The sequence below is a fragment of the Podarcis tiliguerta genome, assembly GCF_965153285.1.
Source record: "Podarcis tiliguerta genome assembly, chromosome: 9".
Lineage (NCBI taxonomy): Eukaryota > Metazoa > Chordata > Lepidosauria > Squamata > Lacertidae > Podarcis > Podarcis tiliguerta.
The window spans coordinates 52527015-52552119 of NC_139542.1; the positions used below are offsets into that span (position 1 = coordinate 52527015).

A 25105-nucleotide genomic window follows, 5' to 3' on the forward strand; every position below is an offset into this window, starting at 1 on the left:
GTACAATTTAAATTTCACTGCCTGCACGGAGGGGAAGGAGAAAAGACAGAAAAGAAACCAGCTTCCCAAATACTAGGGGAGTTAAAACACTTTGCACCGTAGAAAGGAAAGTGAATACAGAAACTTAATGCAACACTACGAAGAGACATCTTTTAATGAAACAAATTTTAACATTCAACTATTGTTACTCTTATTGAGGGGATGAAGGACTTAACTATGAAGTTAGAAAGGGCACTGAATTTGAAGGAAACATATTAGGCAGCTTAAAACAAATTATTAGCAGTTAGTATTAAGCAGGCAACACACATGTAGAAGACAAATTGTGCATCACTCGTATTTCAGTTTTAACACACTCTGTTGCCAAAGCCTGAGTGTAGGTAACACTATTGTATACCTCAAGCATGTAAGATTTTTTTCTCTACAAATACTAATTTTGTAAATTATTATTTGTAAGTCGTCGCATGTACAAACAGCTTGCAACATTTATAAAATCACTCAACAATACCCAACCCCGTCAGCCATACAAAAGGTGAATGAAAGTTTAAATGAAACATTAGCAAGTACCTCTCAGCCGGGGGAAGAAAAAGTGAATTAAAGAGCGTCGCACAATTCTCGACACCAAGCTTCCTTTTCCCTACTTGACAGGTGAAGGGGGGGAAAGACTTGCACGTGCAGCTTAATTAATCACCGCACTTGACATCTCAATGATTTACAGTGAGGAGCAGGTGAGGACATTCAAAACCCAAAGGGGACTCTTGATTTGAGTAACTTTCCCAGCTGACGGGGATGACAACCCTGTAGATTTTCCATCAGTGGCATACTAGAGAGCACATTATTTGCTAACAACAACGATGCAAAAGTTAAGTGGAAGAAAGTTTACTAGGAAAATTTAAAAACTAAACGTGGCGGTTGTTTCTCCTTTCAACATCATAGTTAACCATGAAATTTATTTTTTAGTTAAAAACCACTCTTGTTGTCAAACTATACACAATTATTTATGTAAGCTGCATCAAACAGGGTTTGATACAGGAACTACAGAGAGATATGATACACTTGTACACAATACACTTGTGGATTTATCCTATGCATGTTTGCTAAAGGAGTCTTACTGAGTTCAGTGAAACTAACTCCTAAGCATGAAGGCACAGATTTGCAGCCTTTTCTACCTATTTTCTATTGAGTAAAAAGCTAAACAAGCCTAATGTAACAATGAAGTAGTCTTTTCCCTCGCTAGATTAAAAAAATAAAATTTAAATTAAATCATTTAAAATTCCAGATTGAATGTAATCCTTATACTAAATGTAACACTTTTCCTTCAGCAGTCACCTGATTCATATGAAAATCCTATGTCCCCCTGCTAGTAAATGCAAAACGACCATTTTCAGATTTGGTGCAACCCATTCTAAAGCACAAAGTGGGCATTAACTTAAGTACTTCAATTGCTAAAGAGCTCAAACACATAATACATTGGTCTTTAAGAACAATGTGTAATGAAACTTTAGAGTGCGCCAAAAACTTTTTTTTTTAATTGTTCCAGCTTTATTTTGTAATTGCATATAGATGAGACTAGCTGCTAGGATTTAAATACAGTGGTACCTTGGTTTAAGAACAGCTTAGTTTATGAACAACTTGGATTAAGAATGATGCAAACCCGGAAGTAGGTGTTTTGGTTTGTGAACTTTGCCTTGGAATAAGAACATGTTTCGCTTCCTGTTGAGTGTGTTCCATTTGTAAATTGAGTCCCCCGCTGCTATGGGAAAACATGCCTTGGTTTAAGAATGCTGTGGTTTAAGAACGGACTTCCGGAACGGATTAAGTTCGTAAACTAAGGTACCACTGTACTAGGAACTGTGAAAAGCCTTCATCCCAGGTTTGTGCATGAGGAAAATCTGTGGACATCATGTCAATGTTGAGTGGCAGGGTGTCAACAGAATTTAGAGAGCTTGTGTTTGGTGGCTAGTTATATATGAAACTTTTCCATGTTCATTCACTTGTTAGAATTCCTACCCACCCTTCACCATAAATCCCAGGGCAAGTTACGGAAATTATAAAATATTCAAATCAATTAAATTACAGTCATGGTAGATCCTAGGATTATCCAAGTGGGCAACGATATGTCTAAGCAACTTAAAAAAAATAACAAAAGCCTCTGCTGGAAATTACAGTACCATTCCCTCAGTTCAACAGTTACATGAAGATGCACTAACACAAAATTGATAAAATCTTTATATTCATATTTAACAGTTGAATTTTCCACAGTGGCTAGTGTTAGTTTTCTATGTACCTTCAGCCACTATAGAAGTTGAAACCACTGTGTTAAGCAAGCCCAGGAAAGTAACATTAACATTCAAAATTAACATTTTAAAAAAAGTATTTATAAAGCAGAATAAGGCACAGAGAAAAGAAGTCTTGAACTTGGAAGCCGAGGTTATGTGGCAATGAGTATGATCAAACTTACTCTTTTACTGAGGCAAATCACTGGCCACATACTACAACCTAAAGTACAGCAGCAACAAAGGCAGCCACAAAGCAGCCATCGGACATTGACTGGAAGATTCTTCTTAAGACAGCTATTCACTCTGCTGATGCTGGCTTTAAACTCCTCAGGTGCAACCTGCAAGAAAGAACCATGAAGCATTGTGATAAATCTAATGTCTGATTTACATTAACAAATCCGTTTCTCTGTTTTAAAAGCAACATTAAACTCACAAAATTAAAATCTCTGTCAGATCTCCCTATGAATTTCATTCACAGATACTTACTTTTCCTGTTAAGGACGAAGGAAATTCTGCTTCAAATTTGTTGCTCAGTCCAAACCTGCAGACAGAAAATGAACATATTCTTTAACTCTACATGGTATGGCATGTTTTACAGGGTAATTTTATTTGCTTTGGTAAGAAAAATAAAGTCAGGGAACTACATTGCATAACCATAAACTCACAAGTGTTGGAGGGAATATATTTTGTCTCCTTTAATGTTATGTATTTAATGTGGCAAGTGCTGTAACAGCTACACCAAACACTATTGATGCATAAAGTTGTGAAGCAAGTCTCACTGAAATGTCAATAATCTATTTGGAAAGTGCACTACCAACTCAAAGTAGCTCATGCTTTAAAAAGCTATGTTTGTGTGGCATAAATATAGGTAAAAAACTGAGAGCAAAGATTCCAGAAGAAAGGACAAAAGTTAGGGACCATGAACACGTTCTTGTGCGTTTCCAAATTGCTATGGATCTACTACACAATCCACAGCATTATTGACTTTTTATCCTGCACAGTCTTCCAGCCTCATCTTAGTTTGTTGGTTGGGTTTAACACTTTTCCTCATTCATTTAAAATAAAATTTATCTACTAAAAGCAAGTGCAACTGAAGGGATACCCGCATGCATTCTGACATTCAGGAATAACCCCATATTGGGCGAGTAGAAGAGACAACCGCTTGCAATCCCATTATTCAGCTGACTGCATCTTTCTGCTGTTGGATTTGTCTGTATAGGCATCTCCCCACTTACACGGGGGTTACATTTCTGGTACCGCTAGTATACTTGAAATTGTGCATCATGGGGAACACCATCTAAAAAGTCTGTAAACACCTTCTAAACTTCACCAAGCACCACCAAAATTCCACTAAACTCCACCACAATCACTCTCGCCAAACCTCCTTTCTCAAACTCCAACTCTCCACAGGTCTTAAAAGGTCGGTTCAAAGACTCATGGGATCACAGTTGCAAAGGCTCCTGGAACTGCTAGTTGTTTTCCTGCTCTTTTCGGGCCTTTTTCCTGCTCTTTTTGAGCCATTTTTGCAATTTAAATCAGTTTACTTCCCATAACTGCACACATACATGGTTGTGCACAACCCAAACACATCTACATGGGGAACCTCAAGCAATATGCAGTCCTCTACAAAACTGGTGGGAAAGATGAGATTATTAATGCATGGGCATTCTCAGTGCCATACTATGTGAGAATGGCCATGCAACATTGTTAGGGAAAACTAGTTTGGCATGCATACGGCTAGCATCTGCCAGGAAACTACAGACAACTGAAATTCCCCAATATGTGCCCACTACCTCCTGGGTTTTTATGGACAGGCTTTGCTTTGAACAGGGAATCCCTGGACCACTCCAAGTTGCACTAGCTGCCCATTATTTTCTAGCTCAATTCAAGGTGCAGACCACCACCTTTAAAGCCTTGAAAAGTCTGGAACACTACACCTGCAAGAATGCTTCCCCCCACACCTGCCAACATAGGCAGGGAAGGCCTGCTACATAACATCAATAGCAAACTCAGGCGATTCAGTGACAAAAGGCTTAAGTAAAATTGGTGCCCCTGCAAAATAAGAGGGATACATCAGCAAACAAAAAACAACAAATAAAAATCCAAAACGAAAACCATCAACAGACCAGCAGGTATGCTATGGCTTCCAGAATGTTAAGCGTCAGAAAATAAAACTGGGAAAGTGTGTGCATGTGTACACAAATTTGAGTGAAACAGTGATAGTGAGAGAATTGGCCCACGTAAGCCCCTTGCAGATTACAGTATTTTGAAGGCTTAGTAATGCAGAACTATGGCTGACACCCTGAGCACTCTTGTTAGGGGGTGAGGATGCACTGCAGCATTGTGTTGCAGGTCCTATTTGATCTACCTGTTGAGGAACTACATTAAGTGGCAACTTTTCCATGAACATTCAAAGTCTTTTCAACACTTTTTCCCAAGAAACACTACTTGTCTTCAGTTTTAGGGGAAAGTTAAAGCGTTATAGTTCTGATTAAGCAACCGAGCCACTTTTTTTACCATTTCTATTGCTATACAGTGGTACCTCAGGTTAAGTACTTAATTCGTTCTGGAAACTGTTCTTAACCTGAAGCACCACTTTAGCTAATGGGGCCTCCTGCTGCTGCCACGCCGCAGGACAATTTCTGTTCTCATCCTGAAGCAAAGTACTTAACCCGAGGTAATATTTCTGGGTTAGCGGAGTCTGTAACCTGAAGCGTATGTAACCTGAAGCACCACTGTATTTGTATTTTAGTTATTGTACTTTGCATTGTTTTGATTGTTGACTGTTATATTTGATATTTTATTGCAGCCACTTTGAAAAAAGAATAAAGAACTGGCAATGTATTTACGGTAAGTATAAATAATGGTGTCTATTGCCAGACATGGTGCCACAGAGTGCAAACATGTCTACCACATAAACTGTGAAGTGCCCTACTGTGGAATATGTAGTGTAATGAAGGGCAAGAAACTGGGATCTCAACTTGCAGGTATATTGAAAATCTTGCAACCCTCAGTTCCAAGCCAGAGTGTCATAACAGTGTAAATTTACAGCTGGGTTAGAAAGCAGTTTGCAAGTTTTTTAGTATATGTGTACCTCAAAAAGGTGTACAGAGGAAAGAGAGTCACTGGAACTCTCCCATAATAATTTAGACACTTTTGAAAGTATTGAACGAGTATACAAAATGGACCAATTCTTAGGACACTTTTTTAAGAAATGGAAAAAAAGAAAAGAAAGGCAGCTACTGTATGTGTATGAATGTTTGACTGATGCAAAGTTACATCAAATAAGCTATACACTTCAATCACATTCTAGTTATTAATCAGATTTATGAACAGAAGATCTAAAGTGTAAGCCAAGGAACTTCGGCAGAATCTCTGGAAGTAATCATGTCATCCTTAACCATAAGTGACTCTGCAAGGTCAAGCGGCTGCATTTGAAATATCTTAAGCTCTTAGGGCATGTGTTATTCTCTCATCTTGACCTCTTTCTTTCTAGTAGTCAAAAAAGTCTGACCTTTTGCTCCCAAGAACACAATTAACTGTGGAGAAGAGATTACACCATAAAAAAAGAATCATAATGAACCATGATGGCCTCATAATTAGCCACTAATAACTCCCATGCAGAGAATAAGAACATAGGAACTGGGATAAGTACTCTACAAGTGTTAAAATATGTGCAAGACTTCAGGAATTGGTCCTGTGGTTGTCCTACCACATCTAATTTTCCCGCTAAAGTCACTGGAATAACTAGTGGTCCAGACGTACTGGGGACCAAAATCAATTTCACGCTGGGAGAAGCGAGGTTCAAAGTTTTGTATACTTTATCCATAGGAACCTGGGCCTCGCTCTCTCGCTGACAGGGATATCAAAAACTTCCACAACACACAGAAACCTGAAGCCAAATACATTCCGAACACTACAAAAGCCTTAAAAACAGAATGTTTACTTTTCTTTCTTGAAATTTAGAACAGAAGTCTACCCAGCTGAATGAATAAAACAAACTGATTTTTTTCTATTTTTAAAAAAGTGTGGTTTTAAAAATATGGGCCAATATGAAATTTGAATTTATAACATACAAGTTAAAATCTATACTTCCCTTCAGTGTGAGTTTATCAAAAAGCGCATGCGTGTGTGTGTATGTGTGTGTGTGTCTATGTATATGTGTGTGTGTGTGTGTATATATATATATATATATATATATGAGAGAGATTTCTGATCATTACAAATACAATGCAGTAGGCCGTGTATCACATTTGCTGTTTGGGCAAATTATGAAATTTATGATTAGCATGGAAATTTATTTACATGTTATGGGAAAATACTGCTTTTGCCCAATTAATTACCACTTTTGCTTCTAGGAGGTTTGGTATGTTTGTGCCAAAAAACAACACACTTAACTCTCTATGGTCTATTTGTTCAAATAAGTGATACAGTGGTACCTTGGGTTATAAACACTTCAGGTTACAGTCTCCACTAACCCGGAAGTAGTACCTTGGGTTAAGAACTTTGCTTCAGGATGAGAACAGAAATCGCACGGCAGCAGCAGGAGGCCCCATTAGCTAAAGTGATACCTCAGGTTAAGAACAGTTTCAGGTTAAGAACGGACCTCCGGAACGTATTAAGTTCCTAACCAGAGGTACCACTGTATTGAATAGTGTCCTGACATGCAGAAACCCAAACAATTTGATAGTTGTATCTCTTTCACTAAGTCTTTTATGCTCCTAGGTATTCTGCATATAAGCATTACTTAGCTGCATATCAGTGTGTTTTAATTATGACAGCAACCAATGAGGCACATTTATTCAGCAAATGCCCAGTTTACAAGACAGGAAATCTGATTTAAATCAATCCATCATCACAGCTAGAACTCCAACAAGAACAAGTAAAGACAGATAAGAAGCAAGTTTCCTGTTCTCATACTTTAACAAATTTCAATTTGTAGAAAGAGGCACATTTGCCAGCAGCCAAGAAGTATCTATGCTTGCAGAATGCTCACTCACATACACAAAGTACCCTTCCTTTTCACTCCAAGGTCTTTTCTATTATGTCCAGCATTCCAAAGCTCTCTTGCATAGACAAGTTGCATTTATCCAGCAACTTAAAAAAATGCTACAACTGAGGGCAGTGACAGCACACAATACATGCTACCCCACTAGTGTCGCATCTGAGGCTGCCCTATTTTAAAAACATTTATTCTCTACCGCAGCAGCTTAGAGGATCAACACAAAGTTCCCTTTGAAGGAAAATCAAGGATGCATGACTGAGAGGTCCACACTTCTATATGTGCTGCCATTTCAACAACAAACCTGTCAAGGTGAAACCTTAATAGCTATTATCACTCAGTACTCACAAGTGCTATATTACCACCATTTGAAGAATTCATAGTTATTGCCTCATGTGAATTATTCATGCCTTGAGGCAGAAAAATAAGGGTATGGGTCCAGAACAACAACAACAACAACAACAATATAATTTTATTATTTATACTCCGCCCATCTGGCTGGGTTTCCCCAGCCACGTTGGGCAGCTTACAGCATATGTAAAACATAGTAAAATATCAAACATTTAAAACTTTCCGATACAGGGCTGCCTTCAGATGTCTTCTAAAAGTTACATACCGTATTTTTTGCCCTACAGGACGCACTTTTCCCTCTCCAAAAATGAAGGGGAAATGTGTGTGCGTCCTATGGGGCAAATGCAGGCTTTCGCTGAAGCCTGGAGAGCGAGAGGCGTCGGTGCGCACCGACCCCTCTTGCTCTCCAGGCTTCAGGAAGCTATCCGCAAGTCTTGCGCGCCCGGTAGGAGTTGCCGCCAGGCTCGCAAGGCTTGCGGGCAGCAGCCTGCAGCCCGAAGCACGGGAAGCCCTCCGGAGGGCGCCCCGTGCTTCGCGCAGGTGTCCACAAGCCTTGTGCGCCCGGCGGGCTATGCGCTGAACCACCCTAGAATCACTTCTAGTAGAAATAAAATTTCAGGTTTTTTCAAAGCAGAGGTGAAAGTCATATGTCTGTGGTGATTGAAGGAACAGGTGTGACTTTTACCTTTGTACGGCAAGCTATACTCCACCTTCACAAAAATAAGAGGTTTCTATACCCAAACTCCACACACTTTTCTCTATCTTCCATCTGAGCAAGCAAGAAATATGAGCACAATTCAAGGAAACATTCCAGCCAGGCAAAAGCCCTTGAGGAAAGCATGGAACAAGGCTGTTGAAAGCTGTTGCCTGGACAGAGGTGATGTAGCCTGGAAGAGTCCCATGGAGGTTACCCTTGCAAACCCTCTAAGATTAACAAAAGGAATTCTGTATTGAAAAACCATCTGTATTTGGCTCCTGAGCCAACACCAGTCCTCATAAATAGCGTTCATGTGATCACTGGAACCAAGTTGAGTCTCTTCAGAAGACATTCCTCCAGAAAGATTTCAAGCATGATAGTGTTGGGAAGAAAGTCAGGTAAATGAACTATAATGCCTGCTTCCGACAATACAGCTGTTAGCAGCAATACCTATGCAAGCTAATCTCTTGACAAAAAGGCAAAACAACTATCCCACCCCACCCTCAAACAGAATACCAGCAAAAAAAGAAAGCATGCCACCCAACAAGCAATTAAAATTGGGAGGGGTGGGAAGCCCTTGGCAGGCACAAAGGGGTCCTGCTGCCCAAAGACAGCATCCCAGATCATACAACTGCAGTAGTTGGAAGGAACTCCAAGGGCCATCAACCCCATGCAATGCAGGAATTTCAACAAAAGTATCCATGACAGATCCAACCTCTGCTTAAAAACCTCCAAGGAAGGATATTCTACCACCTTCCCTTCCACAGTCAAACAGCTCTGTCAGAAGGCTCCTTCTGATGTTTAGTCGGAATCTCCTTCCTTGTATCTTGAAGTCATTGGTTTAGGTCTTACCCTCTGGAGGAGAAAACAAGCTTGCGCCATCTTCCATGTGACAACCCTTGAGATATTTGAAGATGGTTATCCTATCTCCTCTCAGACTCCACTTTTCCAGGCTTAACTTACACAACTTCCTCAACCATTGCTCATAAGCCTTGTTTTCTAGACCCGTGATCGTTTTGGTCGACTTCCTCTGCACATATTCCAGCCTGTCAATATCCTTCTTAAATTGTGGTGCCCAGAAATGGGCACAGTACTCCAGGGCAGGGTCTAACTAAGGCAGAAAAAAGTGGTACTATTACTTCCCTTGATCTGGCCACTATACTTCTGTTGAAGCTTATTCATGTTACAAACTTATCCATGTTGCAATTTTCACTGAATGTCTTGTGGAAGTGGTCCTACAAACAAAAGTCTGTTGGAAAACAGTGTTGAAACATACTCAATTTTAGACAAGTTGATAGAAGAGCCAAGTCTCAATGCTGATTTAACACTGGAATTAACTATATATCCTGAAACAATGCATGATACTGCGAGTTACCAGTGTTTTAAATGATATGACAGATGTGTTCGGTAAACTCATGTCTGAAAAGAACTGTGATCTAAAACTAAGTCAAAGCGTGTACTATATTATAAAATATTGATGCTTTGGAAGGAAATTATTAGTGCAGATGGGGGTGGGGGTTTCTGTCAGTGCTGATCAGTCTACAGCAAGCCCCATGGTAGCGCTTTGAGGTATCAGCAACCAGCTAATCATCAATGCTTCCAAAGATTTCAAACCATGAGGCAAAGGGAAACGGGTTACCTGATGTCATTGTGACATGAGGTAAATGACAGGCAGTTGGTCCCATCAACCTTTCAAAGTTCACCTGCAGAGAAGGGAAAGAGATAAGGAGCTGACCCACTGGCCAAGTCCTGCTCTTTCCTCCACATTAAAGTGTTGTTACAAAATCTTTATTTTATATGAAAGACATATGCTCTAAAAGAGAAAACTATCCTGTCCTAAGTATAGAAATATTAAACAGATTCAAAGTTATGATACAATAAACATAAAAATTCAGGCTGTAAATGAATGTTATATAAATATTAAATGCATGTTTTGCACAAGCATTCAGCCTGATTTAAAATAAAATATGCTAGTTATTCCTTTTAAATTGTATAATTACCTAACACTTATTATGTTTGTCAATTAGGTCAACTGAGCAACATTCCATACCTTAATTAACCATTTTCTAATCTAATAAAATTGCTCTATTGGAATGGCTAGGAAAAACAAAGAGTAGTGTATTGTTGAAAGCTAACAGATTTTCTTGTGGCATAAACTTTTGTGGATTAGAGTCCACATCATCGATGAAGTGAACATCAGAGGAAATAACACAATCTTCTTAGCTTGCCTATGCTATTTGCACACCTGTGCTGGGAAAAAAGTGTTCTGCTTACTGATCAAGCTTTCCCCTTCCACTATAGCTGTTAAATTAGCAGGTTTGGGTTATTGCTATTACTGCTGTTTTGAACAGTCACTTTGAACAGTGGGGTCAAATGTCCATTAAATGGTCCTCTAAATCCACATATCTTTTTGTAAAGCGCTTTGAGGTTGTTGTTGTTTTACAATCAAGCAGTGTATAAATTTCATGAAAAAAATCTCTCTGGCAACTTGAGGACTCCATTCATCTGATGTAGGAGGCTCTCGTCTATGAAACTTCTATGCCACAATCTGCTAATACTTTAGGCCAGGCATGTACAATCTGCATCTCCTGGCCGAATTTCAAAAGCTCTCTGCAAGCTACCTCTTTGGACATCTGAGAAGAGTCATCTGCCCCACACCCCACAATCCACTAAGCCAGTGGTTCCGAATCAGCTAAATACTGCAAACACCCTGTTTTTCAAAAACCAAGCCATGATACCTCTGTGGTAGTTTGTGTTATGTGAATGGTGCCACCATACCCTGCAACATGTCCCAGTGCAAAACCCAGGACACACGTTTTCCAGGCCGTGCAACAGCATAGAAGGTGTGGCAGAAGCAGAGAGAGGAAATGGGAAGCACTGCCTACTAGCAGCATGCAGCTGACAGATTATCCTCAAGGGAATACAGTGGTACCTCGGGTTACATACGCTTCAGGTTACAGACTCCGCTAACCCAGAAATAATACCTCGGGTTAAGAACTTTGCTTCAAGATGAAGCAGTGGGAGGCCCCATTAACTAAAGTTTCAGGTTTCAGGTTAAGAACGGACCTCCAGAACGAATTAAGTACTTAACCCAAGGTTAACCCACTGTACAGTGTTCCCCCTCCAAGTTTTCAGTGCTAAAAGACCTTTGTGCATGTTTGCTGTAATCAGGAAGAGACTAGCATAGTTACTTCTCTGGAATTTCCTAAAACAGTGCATTTTTATACTAGGTCTCCTAGGCATGCAGATTATTGGGCACCGTATACGGAAGCTAAAACAGAATCAGCAGTACAGCTCCAGAAGATACTCTGATGGTGTATTATCCGCTGGTGTAGATCATGCAGGAAGATATTCCCGAAGGCCAGAATCCCTCCTGAGACAAAAGCTATATTCTGTAACAACAGCAACCTCCAAAACAAGCCACCTTAAAGAAATTCAACAATACAGCAATGGCTTGTTTATTATTTTGTTCTCAATGCACTTTGTAAACTCTCTGCTAGGGATCAGATCATTTCTATGTTTTAAAGGCGGCCAAGCACAGTCCTGAGACTACATAAATGTTAATATTAACATTTAACGTGTCTTTGTCATTTTATGGTAGAGATTTTTTTAAAAAAAAAAAAGACAAAGGAGTATATTTATTTAGGTTGCTATTACTTATCATTAAGATTTTGATATACAATCTGTCATGCAGAAGTTTCAAGGCAATGTACAGTAGGACCATAAAATGCAAACCAAAGATATAAAGAACAATTAAAATCAAGTGATCAGCATTCTTCACTTTGCTATTATATCAGTTCAGTTATGCGGACACAAATAGACACTAAGCTATGCAAATCCTTGAAGGTAAATTTGCAGACATATATTTGATCACTGAACTGATATAGCCATAGATACTGCTAACCTAGCACTATCATACCACACTACACAACTTCCCTAAAGCAAATCCAAATGGCAAGCATAAGCTTAGTCTGTAAACCAGCCTTCACTAACCTGATATTCTCTAGCTGCTTTGAACTACAATTCCCATCAGCTCCAGCTAGAATGGCCATGTTGGTTAGAGCTGATGAGAGTTGTAGTCCAAAAATCTGGAGGTCACCAAGTTGGCAAAGGCTGCTGTAAGCAAATGTGCCTACACGTGACCTCAACTGCAAACTATGGAATAGGCCTATAATGATCAAAAAGACCTTTAATTAGACAGATGACCCCGAAGTGGACTATACTTCTGACTAGAATTCTATTAAAAGAGGATTAGACAATTTCATGGAGGAGAGAGCTATCACTGGCTATTAGCCATGACAGCTAGGCTCTGCCTCCACAGGTGGAAGAAGCAATGCTTCTGAATAACCAGCTGCTGGAACTCACAAGAAGAGAGAAGGCTCTTGTGCTCAAATCCTGCTTGGCTTCCCCCAAGCATCTGCTCAGACACTGAAAAAACAGGATACTGGACTAGATAGGTTTGAGAAATAATTCTCAAACCACTAGACAGTCTTTTTAGGGTATCTAGACCAGTACTAGCTAGCAGGGCCAATGGAATGCAATAAATCCAGGAGGTCTAACTTCAAGGGCTATTCTAGCCTTTAATTCATTGGGCAACCTCAATTCCTCCTCTGTACAATGTGAATCATAACATTAAAAGTTGTTAGGGTGAGCACACTATCTCACTTAATTAAACATGGTATAGAAGTGATAAATAATAGGATTAATAGCAACATGATGGATAATTGATTAATTTAATTTTCACTGTAGAAAGTCTCTCTAACAGTAACTGGTTTACTATGAAATCTAAATTTAATGCCAATGTGTTAAAACATACACATTTCAAACTGAAACAAATATCCTTTTAATAGGCATTAAAAAAGAAAAAAATGTTTACGTAAGAGCAATAAACTGGCATGAGGGGGGGAATCTGACATCTGAGGTCAGATATTATAAATATAAAATAGGCCATATTCCTCTTGAACCAAAGAACTGACAAGCTTTTAAAAGAGATAGTATTCAGGTATCCGGTATCTCACCACAATCATCCACTTAAGCTTGGTGATCTTGAATTTCTCAATAACTACCCAAATTCTACTGTGTGTTCAGTTTCTCAGGTTCTCCAACCAAACCAGAAGACTGTCATGAGGGAAGATAATCCAGACATCAGAAGTTTGATGCCATGAATATTTTGATGATATTCAATTTGCCTGCTCCTTTCCTTCTTACCCTAGGGAAACTGTAAAGGTTCTAAACCAGTGTCTAAGATCAGTGAAGGACTGGATGTGGATTGACAAATTGAAGCTTAATCCAGACAACACAAAACACAGATCAAGGAGCGACAGTTCAGCTTGTTTTGCATGGAGGTTATGCTATCAGGTCTACAGTTAGGGAGACCGCCTTGGCCTAGCCTTGATACTGGAAGTTGAGATGGCAGATGAACATATGAAACAGGTGCAACTGGTGCACCAGTCTAGAGACACATGATAAAACATGCCTTAGTTATCGCATAACTGGACTACTGTTGATGCACTTTACATGGGACTGCCTTTGAAGAGCATCTGGAAACTTCTGTTGATACAAAAACTGTAGCAAGGATTCTGACTCTAAAGCAATTGGTTCCTTTTGCTCCTCCAGAGGCACTGCCTACCAATTCATATCAGGATCAATTCAAAATGCTGGTCATTACATTAGAAACCCTGAATGGTTTAGGACCAGGATACCTAAATAACCTTTTTAATTTTGTTTGGCACTGCCAATCTTTTGAGATCAAAGGAAAGAGGCCCCTTTTGCACAGCCTGCCTCCATCTATGATACACTTGTTTGACAGAGATGCATGAGTGAGCCTTCTTGGTGGCTCTGGTGTCCTTCTTGACCTTAATACATTTTCACTTCAGCAGGTATTCTACCTGACTTATTAAAGATTCCTACTTGTTTTTATTGATTGTTTCCTTTTCACTGTTCTGTCTTCATTTTGCTTTTCAATTTGATTTTTAGTTGTTATCCATTTAATCGTTAGGATAGAAACTCTCAGAGAGATATCAATACATACATTAATGTCCCTGAATACATACAGAGAGGCAAACAGAAAGCCATTAAGTTTTGCAATTCTACCCACCACCAACCATAGCTGAAAAGAAAAATCTGTAGTATAAATGTATGTGGGCTGCATGATGAAAGTATTTTGATCATCATTAACCAACCAACTAGTATACACACACATTCAGGAATGACAGCATGGGAAACTTCATTTAAATAATTAATTTAAATTAATCATTCTCAAGGTGATTTAAATCAATCCATTTCAAGTAGCATTACTTGTTTGTACTACTGGCTATATCCCTCAACATCCTGGAAATACTCCATGTCAGGAACACAGGACTGCATACTCAGTGTAATCCTAAACTTGTTTCGTCAGAAGTAAACTTCACTGAGCTCAATGGGGCTCATTCACAGATAGCTATAGAATTTGCAACCCTTATAATATGAAATGAGATCTAGTTTAGAAAACAGCAAAGTAAGTGACCCAGATCATATACTGTACTATAAATGCACTCATAGTGCTCTAGACATGCCTGTCATTTTTTTTAACTGCTGTATTTTAAGGGGAGTTTTTCACATCATAACTACTTGGCAGAAAGCTGAAACATGTTATTATACGTGTAGGTTGAGACTATGACTAATAGAAGCATTAACAACTTACATTCATCTATAGCACAGCTGGTCATGTATAAAAACACACACTTATCCAAATCCCAAGTGTTCTACTTCCTGACATGTCATAATTATTTGGTTTAGTACTTTACATTCTGCTATTAGTCATAATGAATCTCATTAGCTTAGTTTCCCTATTGACCCAATGACGAATTGTGTTTGTATGGAATGCTAGTAAAAAGTGGAGTATGCTCTACATACAAGCATAGCAATAATGGACCTGAGATCACATCCCTTAGCACTAGGGGATACAATTACATCTGTGAGTATGCACAGACGTTTTGGGATCTCCCAAAATAGGGAAGTCTATGTCCAAACTTGTGACAAGCACAAAATGACATTAAACTTCCCTAGACATACATAATTCTTCATAACAGACTATTCCACAACAGAGCACCTGACCTGCCAGCTGTACTTCTAGGTCCAGAGAGACAGAAGAGCAAAAAGCATGAATAGGTTGGAAAGCTTAAAGCTGCCTGACATTCACACAGCTTGATGAACAGGGCTGAAAGTATATAAACAAATGAATATAAGAATATGGACCAAATTTTAAATGATGGGTTGAATCAATCTCATTTATCTACTCTATGCATCTAAATACATGGGGGAGGGGCACAGGAAGAGCTGGAGCTCCTAGCAAATCCTAGATGGAGCACACTGGATCATAGAATCATGCAGTTGGAAGGGACCCTGAGGATCCAACCCCCTGTAATGCAGGACTATGCAGCTGTGGGACCAAACCTGCAACCTTGGCATTATCAGCACCACACTCTAACCAACTGAGCTATTTGGGTTTTTAACAATGTGAAGAGAAAAGAGCCTGGATAATAAACACAAACCTCTGAAAGGTGAGTAGAGGAAAGAGCAAGACAGCTGAAAACCCTTATTCTAAGGATATTGTTCAGAAGTACTATAACACTTTACATTACTTTATCATGACCTTGGACAATACACCAAAACTATTCTGATGAGGAGCAAAACCAGTCCTGCTTCACATCTGGATCCACTGAGTGGATTGCAGAAGCACAATTCCTTTACCTCTCAGTTCATCCTTCCTTCCTTCATGATGACCTACCTCACAAAGCTAAAGCAAGAACAAAACTATATACATATATGCACGCCACTACACTGTGGTAGCACAGCAGCTAAGGAAATGTGAGACAGACAGGCCTGAATTCGAATCTTACCTCGGCTTATCTAAGGGCCCTAAAAAACCAACCAGCTTCAGACCCCACCCCATTTGCAACACGGAGAAAACAGGCCTATCCTACAGGGCTGCTGCAAAAGCTTGCAGAGACGGCATAGCAGCATATATATATATATATACACACACACACACACACACACACACACATATATATTCGAATTCAGGCCTGTCTGTCTCATATATATAAAAAACACACAAAGAGTTGCTGCAACCCTAAGCGGGATGTGTACTTTCAGCAGGCTTTGAAGGCGGAAGGGTTGCAACGAAACTGGACTGCAGAAATCCCCCGCGGAAGGTCAGAGGTGTCTCGACAGGAAGGGGCCAGTTGGGCCCTGCCGAAGCAGCTCCTCGTTTCCTCTTCTCGCCGCCCTCCATCCCTCTTCGCCCACCTCGCTCCCACGTCTCCCTGCTTCCTCCCTTCCTTACACAGTGACATGGCCGGAGCCGCGCACCACCACCGGGTCCGGCGAGTGCTTGAGCAGCTGCTCCTCCAAGGCCCGCTCCTCGTCCTCCTCTTCTTCGTAGATCTCGTCGAAGTCCGCCATGGCCGGGCCAGGCCGGGCCGCGAGGAAGAGGAAGAAGAAGAAGCAGAAGAGGCCGGGAATGAGAGAAGGAGAGAGAGAGAGCCAAGAGCAGCAGCCGCTTCTTGGGCCGCCGCCGCCTCCTCCTCCGAAGCTCCAAGCGAAGCGGCCACCGAAGCTTTTCCCTCTCAGGGCCGCCGGGAGGAAGCGCCCGTCATGGTCCCGGGGAGGGGGAAGAGAGAGACGGACAGGAACAACAACAATAACAACATCCGCTCCCCGGCGCCGCGGCAGCCACTGACTGGGAAGCCGAGGGCGCCAAGCCCCGCCCCTTTCCTCGCCGCGCGGCGATCTCGCAGGAGCACGCGCGAGAGCGAGGGAGCGAGCGCACGCCGGCCTGAGACGGCGAGGCCGCCGCGGAGGCCCCCGAAGCGCACGCGCCGCGCTCACGCTGCTGTTTGAATAGAGGTGCGGCCAACGGCGGCCGCGCGGCTGGTAGCTGCTGGCTGGAAGGAGGAAGTCGGCCTCCCGGGTGCCATCTTGGGAGGGGAAGAGGCATCGCCTGAAGCCGGATCGGTCGGCTTGTTTAGCGTGGTCGGCCTCGGCTACGAAGCCTTGGGTGCCAGGGGGAAAGGAGGCCCAGGGGACTCGTTGAAACTTCTCATTGGTCAACAAATGAAACATATGCCTGAGCTGAGTGGCAAGTTCAAGTCTTAGCCTTGCAGCTGGAAGACCATGTGGTGGGTAGCCACTTTTGTTCTGGGAAAATAAGAGGTTGGGGGGCGATTCCCCCCTCCCCAGTCTCTTGCTGAAGTGACTTCAAAACAATCAATGACAATCTATTGCAGCCTAACAGGATGGCCCCTCTGGAATTTGTCACATGTGCACACATGAATTTGTAGATCTCTCTGTGCTTGGTCCCCCAGAGCTTAAATACATGTCCTTCCACGCGCCCTATCAAACACATGCATTTGGAGAGGATCCCTAACTTGGCATACAGAGAAAGAAAGAAAGAAAGAGAGAAAAGCTCAACATCTTTTGCTAACCCTCCCCTCCCCCAAGAAAAAAGCTCAACAACTCTAATATTGGTTTCTTAATTTTGAGTTCCAAAAAATAGGGCTTGTCTTATACATGGGCTCATCTTATATACAGAAAAATACGTCAGTTTAAGATCGGGCATGTTATGGGTAGTATGGCGGTAGATGTAGTTGCTGTCAGTAAGATTTACTTCGAGCAGCTAACTAGTTTAGGTTTGCAACCTTACACTACAATCCCAGCTCCCTAACCAGGTTTGTCCAGAAGCAAGTAACATTGAGCTGGATGGGACTAAACGTCAAACGGCATTTAAGGCTGCTATCTAAACCATACTTGGTGGAGAGAAAACCACATTTGACACTGGGGCTCGCTTCTAAGCAAAGGTGCATAGAATCAGGTTGCACAGCTACAATGCTATGTACACTCGTTGGAGAGCAAGTCACACAACAGCATAAAGGTAAAGGTACCCTGCCTGTACGGGCCAGTCTTGACAGACTCTAGGGTTGTGCGCTCATCTCACTCTATAGGCCGGGAGCCAGTGCTGTCCACAGACACTTCCGGGTCATGTGGCCAGCGTGACAAGCTGCATCTGGCAAGCCAGCGCAGCACACGGAACGCCGTTTTACCTTCCCGCTAGTAAGCGGTCCCTATTTATCTACTTGCACCTGGGGGTCACACAACAGCATACTACAGAGAAAAAATGGGACTGCCAAGGTGGGTGCTTACTTCCTGGGAGTAAGACCAGCTGAATGCAGTAGAACTTACTTTTGAGTGAACATATATGGAAGCAGAGTGAAAACATAAAGTGGTGTTTTCACTCCCAATCAACACTCCTTGTGTTGTTTTATATGATAGTGCAGTCCAAAAACATTTAAACAAACAAAAAGTCTCCTTTTTATTTCAGCGGTTTGGATTTCCTGATCAGTTTTTCCTCTATGGCCTTTTGTTTGCAAATATCATATGATTAATACCAATAGGAAATACATTATTTACAATGAATTGGGGAGGGACAGAGCGAGAAAGCAAGGGATAAATAGCCCCTCCTCCAAACCATAATTATAAAAGCATTATAAAGAATCAGGCCTTCTAGCTTAATGACTGCTAAAACCATGGATGGGTGCAGCTGGATGCTACTCTGAAGGACCACATGATACAACTCATTATTGAGGGTAGAATCCCTTAATCCAGAAAGAATTTGTAACATGCCGGACTTAAGGATCTTCTTGTGTTCCGCATTCTGCTCTGCCAAGAAAAACTCTTGGATGCTTTTGAGCATTTCATAGACTTTTCTCTTTCTCTCAATCCTTCATTAAAACAAGGAATGTGTGTGGTCATTTGTTTTATACTTTCCTCCTAATATAAGACAACTGTAATCTTGCCTTCTTTGTTTGTGATCATCACTCCAGAAATATTAGGCATTTATAGTTGGTTAAATAGAGAACACCAGTATAAGGGTGCCCGTCTACAATTCCATCTCTAACACTGAGGGAAGTCTATGGGTGGGGGGAGGGGTGGGGGGAAAAGGGATGTATGCTTATTTTCTTACGTGACTTATGTTAATGGATTATGCTGATTAAATTGTAATACTCAATTTAAAAATCTTTTAAAAATAAAAAATAAAATTCCATCTCTAACACTAACTAATAAATCTTCAGGAGGGGAATTGTAGCACCTTTCCTTGTAAAAATAGTATCCCTTTAATAAACCAACAATCTTATTTAAATTCTTCCTGGTGTCCATCTCACACCATAGCCTACTGTACTAGCTATGAGGAGGTTTTGAAAGGATTCTGAGTAAACTGGTGGCAGCGGAAAATTAAAGAAGCACAGATACCTAAACTTGTGTTTATACAAGTGAGGCTGAGGAAACTGGTTTTCCTGACAGTGAGGTTTGCCTGAAATGATTATAATTATAATTCATTTACTACATGTTATGTTAAGTGCATGCTTTGATGTGCCTGCTTACAGCTGGCCACTGTTGTTGTTTATTACGCAAAAGCAGCTGCAGGAGCCCACACACACTCCCCCAAATGTAGATCAAGACTGGGGAGGAATGTGTGCGTTCCCTTTCCCTTCTCTGCACTGATTTTCTACCTCACCTGCAAGGCCAGCCCTACCATTAGGGAGAGCAAGTGTGAGGAACCTTTGGCCCTCCAGATGTTGCTGAACTACAACTCATCTGATCAACACTAGCAAGCATGGTCAGGGGGTAATGGGAGTTTTAGCTTGGCAACGTTTGGATGGTCAAAGTTGAGATAAACAGGCAGCTACTTCGGGTGGTAAATGAGGCAGCAAGGTGCTTTTTTCAGGGGGTACTCAGGGGTACACAGTACCAGCACACCTTTTTTGTTAAAAACTAAGACAATTACTGTAACAACTTCATGGTAAGTACCAGCACTTATTTTTCTACCGGCACTGGTATTGGACGATAACATTGTGTATAGTATACAACCTTCCCTTTCCTTGCCAAACTAGACTGCTGCCCCCAAGTGCATTGGAGAAAGCTGTCCCATCAGCAGTGTCGTTGGATTCTGTGCGTGGAATAGGACTGTGGGGGCATCTTTTTTTCACCTCAGCAGCTGCTAGGTCCCCCCCAGATGTCCTGTTTTTCCTGCATCTAAAAAAAAAATATTTGCCTCTAAGTAACAAAGGCTGCCTAAATAGTTCAAAGGAAACTGTACTGATGTAGCACATGTCAATGTACTGAATGCCTTTTCTTAAAAAATAAAAGAAAAAGTATGTTCATTTTAGCATACATAGCTCCTGTCAGCTGGAAAAGCCCAGAACTATGCATTCCCCCAATGAATTTGCCTGTCAAATCAGTATGATAAGTTATAATATCCTAACATCTTTTCCATTAATTATTGTGGCAAATTTTGATCAAGAGAAAATAACAAAAGACAGCTAGTTTCAAAACTGTCAAAACATTCCCATCTATTATTTTTTCATGGGCTTTCTTAATTGTCTGTTAATGTTTGGAAATACAAACATACCTGCAGTCTTTTCATCTAAGCCATTTTGGTTCACTAATGAACACCTTCTTTCTAGAGGCAGCAAATAAAATTATTCTACACATATGGAAATTAGCTTTTTTATAGATTTGTTTTAAAATATACTTTATTAATTTTCAAGCCAATGTTCCATAATTTAACTTCAACATACAGTACATCCAAATTACATGCACAAAGCCCAAACAAATGTGATATAAATGAATTGGGTCTTTTTTTCTTTTCAGCTAGTAAGCAATATACCACCGGCATACAGTCTTGCATTTTGCCATAGCGATCCATATAAATCCAGATGTGTCCAGTTGTTCCTTTTCCTGTCCTTTTCACAAAACAATAAATTTCCTTCAAACGCTACTGCTTTTTATTGTCCTTTAGCCTCTTGAAATTTTCAATACCAGGTTCTCCGGAATGCCTACATTTCATACTAGTCTCCATAACTTGAGATACAAAAAAGTGGAATGGAATGAAAATCTTTCTTTAATTACTACCAACAAGTAAATCAGCAACTTCTTTGTGCAAGGTCTTCATTTTCTCCTTCAGAAATTGATAACAGTGCTGGTTTTGGGTTCTTCCTAATAGTTTGAATAGTTGTTGTTTTTTACATTTATTAAATATGGCACTCCCACTCTAAGAGAAAGTAAATCCCAACTGCTTCAGCAGTGTGTGTCTTTTCAGCAGTGTGTGTCACTCATTTTATAAATTTTATAAATTAGACTTGCCCTCTGTATTCAGCCCTCTGGACTGAATAGGTTATGAAACCCACTGGTGCTACCAGGGCAGGACTTGGAGGTAGAGTCCAAGGTCCTACACAACAGCAGTGTTGGCTGGTGCCCATTGGGAGACCAACCGTAAGTGGAGACATCCTCTCCTTTGCTGAGGTCTACAAGGGCAACACTGAAACTAAGCAGGAGGAAGGTGCCCCCTCAAACCCCTTGGATTGAGTTTAAGTAAGAAACAGTGGGGAGCTGGCTGAGGACAGGCAGAGCTTTGTGTTGCAGAGCTACATTCACCCTCCACTGCTAACAGAATGATGAAGAGGTGCCCCCCAGATGCAGCAAGACTTTTGAAGAACAACCACCTTTTGAAGTAAGCAAAGTAACACACTTTTCCACCTAAAGGAGGACAGACAACCCTTTCTCCCTATTATCACCTAGCCGCACCCTGAGTGATAATGTAGGACTTGGGATTTATCCTTACGGGATAATGGGGCTTAATTTCCATAAAGAGGAGGGTGGGAGAAGATAAGCTTTTTCAATCCTCATTTTGAAATGGGGATTCACTGTGTGGCTATTCAGATGGATGTTCTACACCAGGGGTAGGCAACCTAAGGCTTGGGGGCCGGATGCGGCCCAATCGCCTTCTCAATCCGGCCCATGGATGGTCCGGGAATCAGGGTGTTTTTACATGAGTAGAATGTGTGCTTTTATTTAAAATGCATCTCTGGGTTATTTGTGGGGCATAGGAATTCATTCATTCCCCCCCCCAAAAAAAATATAGTCCGGCCCACCACATGGTCTGAGGGACCGTGGACTGGCCCACGGCTGGAAAAGGTTGCTGACCACTGTTCTACACATACCCAAAGGCATTTTAAATTATTGCTCAACCTGACGTATGGCACAATTGGACACAAACAATTTCCCCATCCTTATTTTCAAGGGTGAGGGGAATCACCCTACCTTTTTGTGCTTTTGTATCATTCAAGGTAGCTTATATAAGTCATAATTACAATCACACAGTAAAACCACACGTACCCATTGTGAAGACATTGTAATTTGGGGGAATGTTCCCCTTTAAATAGGAACATGGGAGGTGCACATTCAAACAGCTGTGCACACGCTAATGTGTACATGAGTTGTGCAGATCTCATTTTTCCATGTGCATTCGCACAAGTGCTTTCAGCTGAACCCTGTCTCAGTGTTTCCCATCCACACAAGGGGGTGGCGCTTGACAGGATGTGTTTGCACATAAGGGACATGATGGAACTTTTCAGTACCTCAGCAAGGGGCCAAATAGAAGCCCCCTAGCACCACCTTCTGAAAAGAGCCCTGTGAGGGAAACCACAATATGACTGTTCTCCCAGCTGACAGAGTGAGCCCAGAAAGATACCACAGCCAATGGGAATTGACAGGGTCACACTCTCCTGCCCTCCTCCAATGGAGGTCACCCTGTCAGCATCGCCCTTGAGCCAGTGCCACTAACTGGACTCATCCACTTCAGCCCCGACTGGGCTAGGCGAGCTGGGTAGCACTTCCAGAGACCGCCTTCTGCACAAGAACAGGTCAAAGTGCTGTGGACTCACAGCTTAGAGTTTTGAGCACCGGATTCACTCCCACAAGAAGACAGTCGTCGCACAGCAGAGTACAGCAGAGTCTAGCAGAGTATATAAACAACTCGGAGAGCAGCTCTGTAGAATATCTTCTTTATTCTATAACTACAACTATAATACAACTATATACAGAGCTAAATAGGTCTAAGCATAAATGAATGCTGAACCGCACTGAGTGTCTGCAGCTGCTCTTAGCAGCAACCTTATCTAAACACACAATCTCTCACACTCAGTCTCTCTCTCTCTCCCCGACACACTGACTGACTGACTGACTGACTGACTGACTGACTGACTCTTTGATGTGGTGCTGGAGCAGAATAAGTAGAGAGCAGAACACGCCTCCTCCTCTCTGCAGAATCAGCAGACTCCTCAGGAGATTCTTGGATATGGGAGGGGTGAAATCTCCTCACACCCATGAGGTTGTTTCTCTGCCATAACCACAATGATTTGTTTTTACATCATCTGCCTCATCCAAGTGAGTCCAGAATTGGACAGCCACCACTCACTTGAGTATGTCTGAGTATATCTGAGATGGTGTGGGTCCATGGCGGCCATTTTAAGGAGCAACTGCTCCACTACTAGCTTCAGAAGGTAATTGGAACCACTCCCTTTCTTAATGGGGCGTTAATTCCTGGAGCTACCAAGTCAACAGGGCCAGCGCTATAATGAGCCAAGAGGAGGAGACTGCGTCAGTGGCAGGATGAGAGGGGCAGCAGATCTGGATCAGGGTCCTAGCTTACTTCCCTTGCTGGAAAGGCAATCTGCTGCCACAAAATGTCTCACCAAACAGCACACCTTATCTCTCTGGCTCCCATTGCCTCATGGAAGAGCAAGCTCTGTCCCCATGGGTGGGTGGATGCAGCTGCTGACTTGGGAGTAGCCAGGATTTTTGTTAAGGAGGGCAGGCTTTTGTCAGAGGGGGCAGAACCTCAGATTTGTACAGTGGTACCTCGGGTTACAGATGCTTCAGCTTACAGACTCCGCTAACCCAGAAATAGTACCTCGGGTTAAGAACTTTGCTTCAGGATGAGAACAGAAATTGTGCGGCGGCGGTGCGGCAGCAGCGGGAGGCCCCATTAGCTAAAGTGGTACCTCAGGTTAAGAACAGTTTCAGGTTAAGAATGGACCTCCAGCTTTTTCTCCGCCTCGCTCCTTGCTCTCGTTAGGAGTCGCTGCCCAGCCGCTCCGCTCCCCGAGGCCTCCTGCCCGCCCGCCTGCTAGACCCACCACCACCCGACGATGCCTCAGCCATGATCATCTACCGGGACTGCATCAGGCAAGACGAGATGTTCTCGGACATCTACAAGGTCGAAGAAGTGGCCAGCGGACTCTGCCTGGAAGTGGAAGGGAAGATGGTGAGCAGGGAAGAAGGTGAAATAGATGATGCTTTAATTGGTGGAAATGCATTGGCTGAAGGTCCAGATGGTGAAGGGGCAGAGGCTACTGTTGTCACCGGTGTTGACATTGTAATGAACCACCACCTTCAGGAAACAAGCTTCACTAAAGAGTCCTACAAGAAGTACATCAAGGACTACATGAAAGCAATCGAAACAAGACTTGAGGAAGCAAAGCCAGAGAGAGTGAAGCCGTTTATGACTGGAGCAGCTGAACAAGTCAAACATATCCTTGCAAACTTAAAAAATTACCATTTTTCTGTAGGCGAGAACATGAATCCAGGTGGAATGGTGGCGTGGCTGGATTTCCATGAGGATGGTATCACTCCTTATATGATTTTCTTTAAGGATGGATTAGAAATGGAGAAATGCTAACAAGGGACCAACCCTTCTGGATCATCTATCATCATAATTGGCTGCTGTTCTTTATTCATCAACAAAACATCATGACTCAGCCTTGTTTGAAAACTGGACTGATGCCATCTTGAGCATAATTTGATTTATTTTGACCCTGAATTAATTGGAGTGGAGGCATTGGTTTTTAAAAACTTGTCATGTAGGCTGTCTAAAATAAAAAAAAAAAACTCATTTAAACC

General features: G+C 41.7%; 2 protein-coding genes and 1 long non-coding RNA gene across 5 annotated transcripts in view; 2 read left to right on the top strand and 1 right to left on the bottom strand.

The window, feature by feature from the left end:
* Positions 1 to 17156, bottom strand: part of CHIC2 (cysteine rich hydrophobic domain 2) — a 30882-nt gene extending 13726 nt beyond the window's left edge. The window contains exons 1-3 of one of the 2 annotated variants that reach the window (XR_014515379.1): positions 16653 to 17077; positions 2763 to 2817; positions 2459 to 2614 (exon numbers count right to left, since the gene is read on the bottom strand). Coding sequence is in view for 1 of the 2 variants with exons in the window: in XM_083458400.1 (XP_083314526.1) it covers positions 2459 to 2614; positions 2763 to 2817; positions 16653 to 16771 (330 nt within the window). In the remaining variant the exon portion in view is untranslated. Of the gene's footprint in view, positions 1 to 2458; positions 2615 to 2762; positions 2818 to 16652 lie in introns of both variants that reach the window. The other variant, XM_083458400.1, reaches the window with a different exon arrangement.
* Positions 17157 to 17375: 219 nt separating this feature from the next.
* On the top strand, positions 17376 to 21145 carry LOC310685737. Of its 2 annotated transcripts, XR_014515455.1 has the most exons (3): positions 17376 to 17491; positions 19535 to 19635; positions 21017 to 21145. It is a non-coding gene; the product is annotated as an uncharacterized lncRNA (long non-coding RNA). The 2 variants fall into 2 exon arrangements; XR_014515454.1 differs by having other exon boundaries at positions 19535 to 21145.
* Positions 21146 to 24309: 3164 nt separating this feature from the next.
* LOC310685703 (translationally-controlled tumor protein homolog) lies at positions 24310 to 25105 on the top strand. The gene has a single exon (XM_083458522.1). The coding sequence runs from the start codon at positions 24366 to 24368 to the stop codon at positions 24882 to 24884; it is 519 nt and encodes a 172-aa protein (XP_083314648.1). The 5' UTR covers positions 24310 to 24365; the 3' UTR covers positions 24885 to 25105.

Coding starts and splice junctions, on each gene's coding strand:
- LOC310685703 (XM_083458522.1), top strand. CDS start 24,366: ATGATCATCTACCGGGACTGCATCAGGCAAGACGAGATGTTCTCGGAC.